Source organism: Lampetra fluviatilis, chromosome 77 (genome assembly GCF_964198595.1).
Source record: "Lampetra fluviatilis chromosome 77, kcLamFluv1.1, whole genome shotgun sequence".
Taxonomy (NCBI): Eukaryota; Metazoa; Chordata; class Hyperoartia; order Petromyzontiformes; family Petromyzontidae; genus Lampetra; species Lampetra fluviatilis.
This window is the reverse complement of record NC_136351.1, coordinates 162,826-171,682: the sequence shown is the minus strand read 5'-3', so window position 1 is coordinate 171,682 and position 8,857 is coordinate 162,826. Positions and strand designations below refer to the sequence as shown.

At 57.4% G+C, this 8,857-nt stretch overlaps 1 protein-coding gene across 1 annotated transcript; it reads left to right on the top strand.

Moving 5' to 3' along the window:
- The first annotated feature begins 2,222 nt into the window (after nucleotides 1-2,222).
- LOC144953501 (uncharacterized) lies at nucleotides 2,223-8,391 on the top strand. The gene is made up of 2 exons (XM_078884045.1): nucleotides 2,223-3,618; nucleotides 7,433-8,391. Exons 1-2 carry the CDS (start codon nucleotides 2,344-2,346, stop codon nucleotides 7,445-7,447), a joined length of 1,290 nt encoding a protein of 429 aa, XP_078740171.1. The 5' UTR covers nucleotides 2,223-2,343; the 3' UTR covers nucleotides 7,448-8,391.
- The last annotated feature ends 466 nt before the right edge of the window (nucleotides 8,392-8,857 follow it).

Here is an 8,857-nt window from a genome sequence, read left to right as displayed (position 1 = left end):
GCTTTTCGTTGTTTCTGGAGGAGCCCCGAGGTTGAAGATTCAATCTCCTGGTTCCGCCAATTGGGGTTTGGCCAGGAGACGTCATAGACGCCTGTCCCCCCGGGGCCTCCGGCACAAGCTTATTTGTTACAGATTTATGTTTAATTCGTAGTTTCGTGGTAATAAATTGAGGGTGGAGTGTTTACCAGCCCCTCGCACCCGTCCAGAGCCCCCGTTTAGCCACTGTGGTGGTCACAGACGCCATGAGGGGAGAGGACAATGAGGCATTGGCCCTCCCCCCACAGCACTGTCCATGACAGTGTTGCCCATCCGGCACCGCGAGAAGGTAGGAGGTTGTTTTGCCGGAATCACACACACACACACGGACGTACACACACATAAGTCATCGCAGACACGCACATGGACTCAGACGCACACAAGGAAATAGGCACCCACACATAATAATAATAACAACACAAATAATAACCAAGTAAATTGTGAAATATGAGTTGTCAGCACACGAACATAATTATTTGTATAAATGTAAGGTGATCATTTAACGAAAAGGGTTTGAATGTACGTAAGTTTAGCAAAAGCAGCAAGAAAATTAAACTTACTTAACATTGCCGTGGTGAGGCCAAGTCACGTACAGAGCCCCCGGCCACGCCTGGATTTCCCAGCTGGCCGATATGTCACCTTGCCTGGCTGGGGGCTGGGCCGATACACCCGCCCGCGCTAGAATAATACTATGTAAGCGCTATAATATTAACATCTAAGGACTCTATGGTAGTAACTGGACGCATGTGTAGTATAATAAACTACGGCGGGAGACCACTTGACGGGTAGCACACTTTATTATAACTTGTTATTTCCACAATAACACGTGTGGTCACTACAGCTCACTGTTCCTGCCACACTAACACGTGTGGTCACTACAGCTCACTGTTCCTGCCACACTAACACGTGTGGTCACTACAGCTCACTGTTCCCCCGTTCCACCCGGCTACACACACACGGGCTCTCCAGCCCCGTAGCTTCCAGGGGAACCTACAGACCCACCCCAGCTTGGGTATGGGTCACGACCACTGGGTCCCGTGGCCCGGCCCTCACACGGATGTCCGGCCCCGGGTCCCAAGGTCCCGCCTCTGAGCCGCACAGAGTCCCGGTCCTTACAAGGACTGGCGGGACTAGGGGTCTCAGGGCCCTATCTCTTCCTCCTCCGTCTTCCGTCTTCACTGGTCACCAACTCCCCGAGCGCCCGCGCGCACCGCCTTATATAGCCCTCCGCTCCCGAGGAGACGGAGACTATGCGGACCGCGATGTGAGCACCCACCTTAGTCGACCAATCACGACGCGCTGCCGTACGATCCGTTTCCCCCCAGCGCGTGTTACCACCACATAACCAATCACGCCGCGCTGCCACACGACCACTCCCTGTCAGCGCGCGTCACCAACACACAGCCAATCACCACCACATAACCCATGACCCCGCGCTGCCCTATGATCCCTCACCGTCAGCGCGCGTCACCGACACACAGCCAATCACCACGCGCTGCCACCCGATCCCTGCCAGCGCGTATCACCACTACATCACCCCCTCCCACATAGCTCGCAGCTGGCCCGGCTGTTAAAACAACAACAACAAAACAAAAAAAACCCCCACTTCAAGTGTGTCCCGTAACAATAACCACAATGCAACACAGCAACACAACACAACAACACAACACCTGAACGGTAACTAGTAACAAGAACTAACTATGTGTAGGGGTGTTAGAGAGAGAGCCCGTTATGCATGGCAGCCTATGGTAAACAAACACAGTAGGCGGGGCTACATGTGTGCACAAGCAGGTGCCCTCTGCGACGTCCGCGCCAGACACCCTGGGGGGTCGATTCGGTCGTTATGATCCCCCGGGGCCCCACCCCTCAGGGAGGGGTTGGGTATAAAAGGGGATTGTATCGAAGGGCTCGGGAGTGATGTTTAGCTAAAGAAGAGGAGGCGGAAGACGTCTGAGATAGAGCCCTGGACTCCCCCTGGTACGCCGTCCTTATCAGGACCGCGCAGGCTCGAGCCAGTGGCGTGGTACCAGAGCCAGAGCCAGTGCTGGTCTGGACTCTGGGTACCGGGCCCGACTGACCAGTGTCGGGCCAAGATAGCCTCCCCTAGCCCATTAGTGGAGGACTCAGAGGCAGACTAGGGTTAGCTAGAGAGGTGTGTCCTCAGATAGACGGGTGAGGGGGCCGATACCCCCTCAAATGTGTATGTCACAACGTTGGTGTTAAATAAACAAGTGTGCCTCCAACTCCGGTGTGAACGAGTCGTGAGCGTTACTACATCTGGCGTCAGAAGTGAAACAAAGTACGAACATGGATACACGCCGGACGACTCGAGTCGGAGTACCAGGGGCGGAGGACACCGCTGCAGTCGGAGGGCCCGAGATGGCTGAAGATGCCATCGAGCAGCCGGGGCTGGGTGCATCCACGCCACAGCAGCTGGAGGAAGGGGAGCCGTCGACGGAGGGGCTGAGGCAGGCGCACGCGAAGCTGGCCGAGCTGCTGTACGCCGCAGCCGCCATGCTCGACAACATCACGCGGCTGGGGGCTGCGGGACCGCCACGAGGCGACAGCAGCCAACGACCACAGCGCCTTCCCGCCATTTCAACGGAGCAACATTTTGAAACTCCCGCCATCGCCGCAGCTGCTGTTGAGGGCGTGGCCGCTCTAAGCATCGCGTCCAACGGCGGGAGTACAGTGCCTGCCGCGTCACCACGGGTGCGACCGGCGATGCCATCGCTGGTTCGTGCCGACGCTGAGTTGAGTGAGGCGGACGAGGGAGTGCGTTCTTCCTCTGCAGCCGCTGCCTTACATCAGCGGCTACCTCCACTCAAGGAATTTGTGGGCGAGGATGGCGACTGGGGCGGCTTCCAGCGGCGCTTCCTCGCTCACCAGGAGATGGCACAGTGGACAGACGCCGAGGCTCTCCGCGCGCTGCCAGCACTTCTCGACAGCGACGCCCTCGCCACTCTAACATCGGCTTCGAAGGAGAGGCGCTCCACGCTGCGGAAGGCGATGCAGGTGCTGTCGGCGGTATATGGTCCACCATCGGACTGTCGCCAACTCTTTTACGATCGCCAGCGGGGGACGAAGGAGTCGCCCCTGGCGTACCGCACAAGCCTCCTGGCACTGGCGAAGGAGGCCTTTCCACGAATGGATGACGAGGGTGTCGACGCCATGGTGACAGAGAAGATACTTTTGCTGGCGGACGACTTAGACATCGTCATTGTCGCACAGGACGATGCAGAGATGTGCTCCCTCCAAGCGGCCCGTCTCCTCCACGCAAACCTGTCCTCTCAACGACGGAAGGCCAGCAAGGCGGCGAGCGGGCGCGCCGTCGCTGCGGCCACCCTCCCGGCGGAAGAGGTTTGCGCCATCAACCATCAACGGCAGCACGGAGCGGGAGCGCGGGAGGACCGGGCCGGTTCAAGCCGTCTACAACGTCCATCGTCGCCACCAGCGCTTCCACGCTGTTATAACTGCGGCATCCGGGGCCACGTCGCCTCGGGGTGCCGCTCTCCTCGGCAGCGCGGAACGACACCTCAACGGGACGCCGGCCCTCGTCACAAGCTCCACCATCATAATCCGGCGAGTCGCGGCACCCCTCATGTTTGGCCCACGCACACGCCCGTCACACACTCGAACACCGCAGCGAAGGGGGGGCAAATATCGCGTACCATGGCACCAACACGCACCGCTCTGGGTACTCACATTGAACCCAGCCAGTGGTCCGTGTTGGCCCATCGGGTTGTAGCCGCGTCATCGGGGTCGTCGGCCGTTGTGGGTCACATCGATGGGGTCGAGGTGCGCATCCTGGTCGATACAGGAGCATCGGCGACCATTATTTCGGAGTTGATTTATAACATTCTCCCTGCCCAGAGCCGTCCTTTGATGCCTGTTAATGTGCCATTCTTTGCTGCTAACGGGGGTTCACTTGGCATCATCGGACAAATTCGAGCCCAAATTTGTGTCGGGGATATTAAATTATCTGGGCCGATTTTTGTTTCCTCCTCGCTGGCGGTTCCGTGCCTGCTGGGGACGGATTTCCTGGCCAAAATGCCGATTAGGATATTAATCGACCAGGGATGCATTGAGCTCCCATCGGGCCGACGCATGGCGTTTTTGCCATCCCCCGCTACGAGCCGGACGGCGTTCGCGACGGTGCCGGCGTTCGTAGATAGAACGGTGCGCGTTCCTCCGGGGGCGCAAATGTTAATTCCTTTGAGACTTCGGCGGCCCTTCGCTAAGGGCATTGGGGCTCAAGGGGTTTTGCTGGGACCGTCTAGGGCCGGGGTCAGTGGACCTAATTTACTCCCGGCCCAGACCATAGTGAGAGGGGATGGAGAACCCTTCATCGCGGTCCTCAATGTGGGCTCGCAGACGGTGGTGGTCCCACAGGGGACCGTGCTTGCTCACGCAACGCCGGTGCCCTGTGAGGAACCCGTCGCGAGTCATGTCGGCGCTGCCCCTGCACCGCGACCACATTCAGACAGCGATGAAGGGTGGCTCGAGGCGCTTTGCGCGGGATCGACGGACCTGTCAAATTTAGAGCGCCAACGTCTTAAGACACTACTGAGGGAATTTTCCGACGTTTTCAGTCGGGATAAATACGATTTGGGCTGCACTCATCTGCTGCGTCACCATATTGATACGGGTGACAGCGCGCCAATACGCCAAAATCCTTTTCGGTTGAGTCCCGCCGAAAAGGACCATGTCAAATCGGCTGTTGATGACATGCTAGCCGCCGACATAATTTCTCCCTCCAACAGCCCTTGGGGAGCGCCGATCGTCCTGGTTAAGAAGCAGGACGGTTCGTTGCGGTTTTGCGTTGACTTTCGGCGCCTTAATAAAATTACGGTTGCCGACGCATACCCGCTCCCACGGATGGACGAATCGCTTGACGCCTTGGCGGGAGCGCGATTCTTCTCCACATTGGACTTACTTTCGGGATTCTGGCAGCTTCCTCTGGACGATGATTCAAAGCCTAAAACTGCTTTCCGTACTCCGCACGGCCTGTTTCAATTCAACCGGTTGCCGATGGGCTTACACTCAGCGCCGGCAACTTTCCAGCGGTTGATGGAATTGGTTTTGGCTGGATTGCAATGGGAGTCGTGCCTGATTTATTTGGATGACGTCATTGTCTTTGGCAAAACTTTTGAGGAACATCTCCAGAGGTTGCGGGCGGTTTTCCTAAAGATGCGGGCTGCTAATTTGAAATTTAAGCCCCAAAAATGCCATTTGTTACGCGAGTCGGTGCGTTATTTGGGGCACATCGTGGGGCGCTCGGGTATTTCTACCGATCCCGCCAAAACGCAGTGTGTAAGCTCCTGGCCGACTCCCACCTCAGTGGGAGAGGTTAGGAGTTTTATTGGGTTTGCGTCGTATTATAGACGCTTCGTCGCTAATTTTGCGACTATCGCCAAACCCCTACATGCTTTAACATCTAAAGGGGTTCGGTTTTGCTGGGGTCAGGAGGAGGAGGCTGCTTTTTGCTCCCTTCGGGATGCTTTGGTAAACGCTCCTCCCCTGATTTACCCTGATTTTTCAAAACCGTTCTTGCTCGACACCGATGCGAGCAACACGGGTATTGGGGGCGTGCTCTCCCAGGTGGTTGACGGCGTGGAACATGTGGTTGCGTACGGCAGTCGGGTGTTGTCTCCAGCGGAGCAACGGTATTGTGTCACCCGTAGGGAACTGTTGGCAATTGTCCATTTCGTCCAACAGTATCGCCCATATCTGTACGGTCGGCATTTCACCGTCCGCACAGATCATGCGGCACTGCAGTACGCCCTGAGGGTTCAACAGCCATCGGGACAATTGTCCCGATGGTTGGAGGTCCTCCAGGATTACGATTTCCAAACCACATACCGTAAGGGCGTTCGCCACACCAACGCGGACGCTCTGTCACGCTTGCCAACCACCTCCGAGTGTGCATGCCTCCTGGGGTCTGGACGTTGCAGGCCTCCAGGGGACACATCGGTACCTGTCTTGGCGGCCGCCAACGACGACGATGCAATGGTTCCTAATTCGATCGAACAGCAGGGCAAAGATTCCCTGTTGGGGTTGCCCGTCATTGAATGGGGGCGCCTCCAGATGGAGGATGTCTCCCTCCTCGGGTGGCGACGTCGCGTTGGCGGTGCGGCGGGGGGAAAAAGTGGTGGTTCCGACGCATGGGAAATGTGCCAAGGTCTGCTAATGCATTGGGACGGGAAGTCACGTCGACATCGGCTGGTTGTCCCTACTGGGTTGCGGGGTAGGGTGGTATGGGCCGCTCATGAGCGCCTCCTATACCTGGGGACCCAAAAGACTCTCGCCTTGCTGCAACTTGATTTTTACTGGCCTGGCATGACGAGGGATGTGGGGGATTTGTTGGGATCGTGCCCTCAATGTGCACAACGCAAACCGCCGGCACGGGAGTCTAACCCGCCCTTGCAATCGATCAAAGTGTCCAGGATAAACGAGCTGGTCGCTCTGGACATTTTGGGACCATTCCCCGCCACCCCCAGAGGGAATAGATATTTGTTGACGGGTGTCGAGTATTTTACACGTTGGCCTATGGCCTGGCCTTTGGCCAACCAGTCGGCAGCAGCCATCGTGGAGGCCTTTGTTCAGGGTTATGTCCTGGACAAAGGTGCTCCGGAGAGGCTGCTGACCGACCAGGGCAGAAATTTTTCCGGTAAACTACTCAGACAAGTCTGCGATCTCCTGGGCACAAAGAAAATTCGGACCTCCCCATATCACCCACAAACTGACGGGATGGTCGAACGTTTGCATCGCACCATCTCGTCCATGTTATCACAACAAGTTTCGGACTCGCAAACGGATTGGGACCTACAAATTCAGGGGGTCTTGGCGGCGTACCGGATGGCACCCCATGCGGCTACGGGGTTTTCTCCCTTTTACCTTATGTACGGCCGAGAACCAGACCCGCCTGTTCGTGCCCAGTTGCGGATCCCCGTGCCGCAGGGAAAAACTAATCTGGCTGACCACGTTAAATTTAATCTGGACAAATTGACCGAGGCACGGGATGCTGCAATGCAAAACTCTGACCTCCGTCAGAAGGCAAACGAGCGCCTCAGATTGAGTCGAGCGCACATGCTGCAGTGGAAGCCGGGGGACAAGGCATGGTTGCACTGCCCCCAGGTGCCACTGGCAACCTCCTCTAAACTTGTGCGGCCGTGGCGGGGCCCTGTGGAAGTGGTGGAGGTGTTACGTCCGCAGTGCGTGCGCATCAAGTGGGGGAAGCGGCGATGGTTCGTGCACCCCTCCAGATTAAAACCCTTCGCTGCGGTTCACAACCCCACTTCACACGCGCGTGGCCAAACATGTGGGGGGTCGGCCGACTTGCTGGGTCCGTCTCCGTCGCTCTCACCTAATGCCTTGCCGGCTGTGCCACCTTCAGGAGCATCAGGAGTGACGGGCTCACGCCCGATCACCCCTCCTGCGGATGCCGAGGGTCACGCGGAGTCAGAGGAATGCTCACCTCAAGACGGACAGTCGCCACCTGATTGTCCGCCACGCGGGGTTACCCCGTGTGAGGGGCCCGCTGCAAGGACGCGCGCTAAAATGCGCAAACTGTTGTGAGGCCGGAAAATGTGTACATAGCTGTTGTGTTTATTGGGTGTTGTGTGGATGGTGTGTTTCCCGCTCCTCGGATGTACATATGCTGGGTTCACCGTTTGTTGTGTGTGCGGGGTGGGTTCCCTGCTGGTTGTATATAAGCTGTTTTTTTTACGGAATTCGTATTTATTCGGGGGGGTGCGTCGGGTTGTTTCTCATCTTGTTGTTGCGTTCTTGTTCTGGTTCCTGTTATTGTTCAAAAAATAGTGAGGCACACGCGCGGTCAGGGGGTGAAGGCACCTTTATTGTCAAATTTTTGTATGTTGGCAGCCGGGACGGCTGCATGCTATGCGGGGGGGAGTGATGTAGGGGTGTTAGAGAGAGAGCCCGTTATGCATGGCAGCCTATGGTAAACAAACACAGTAGGCGGGGCTACATGTGTGCACAAGCAGGTGCCCTCTGCGACGTCCGCGCCAGACACCCTGGGGGGTCGATTCGGTCGTTATGATCCCCCGGGGCCCCACCCCTCAGGGAGGGGTTGGGTATAAAAGGGGATTGTATCGAAGGGCTCGGGAGTGATGTTTAGCTAAAGAAGAGGAGGCGGAAGACGTCTGAGATAGAGCCCTGGACTCCCCCTGGTACGCCGTCCTTATCAGGACCGCGCAGGCTCGAGCCAGTGGCGTGGTACCAGAGCCAGAGCCAGTGCTGGTCTGGACTCTGGGTACCGGGCCCGACTGACCAGTGTCGGGCCAAGATAGCCTCCCCTAGCCCATTAGTGGAGGACTCAGAGGCAGACTAGGGTTAGCTAGAGAGGTGTGTCCTCAGATAGACGGGTGAGGGGGCCGATACCCCCTCAAATGTGTATGTCACAACGTTGGTGTTAAATAAACAAGTGTGCCTCCAACTCCGGTGTGAACGAGTCGTGAGCGTTACTACATATGTACAAACCGACGAGTAACCGAATAAAAGTTATCTCGAAAAAACCGACGTGTCCAGTGTCTCCTCGACACCCGATCCCCCTCCCGCTTGCTTCATTGAACGGACGGGGAACGCCGTGACGAGACGAGCCGACCGACTCGCACCGCGCCTCCACCTCATTCATTGGTCAGGAAAAGTGGCGCGACTTAGCGCGAGTCCGCCTGGCCGGTCCATCGTACGGGACGGGACGCTGACGACCGTCTGGTGGCTCCGGCAGCCCCGTAAGGCACGGTTCGGCCCTGGAAGGACCGGCCATGTCGCGGGGATCCGATCGCCGGTGGTCGGCAGC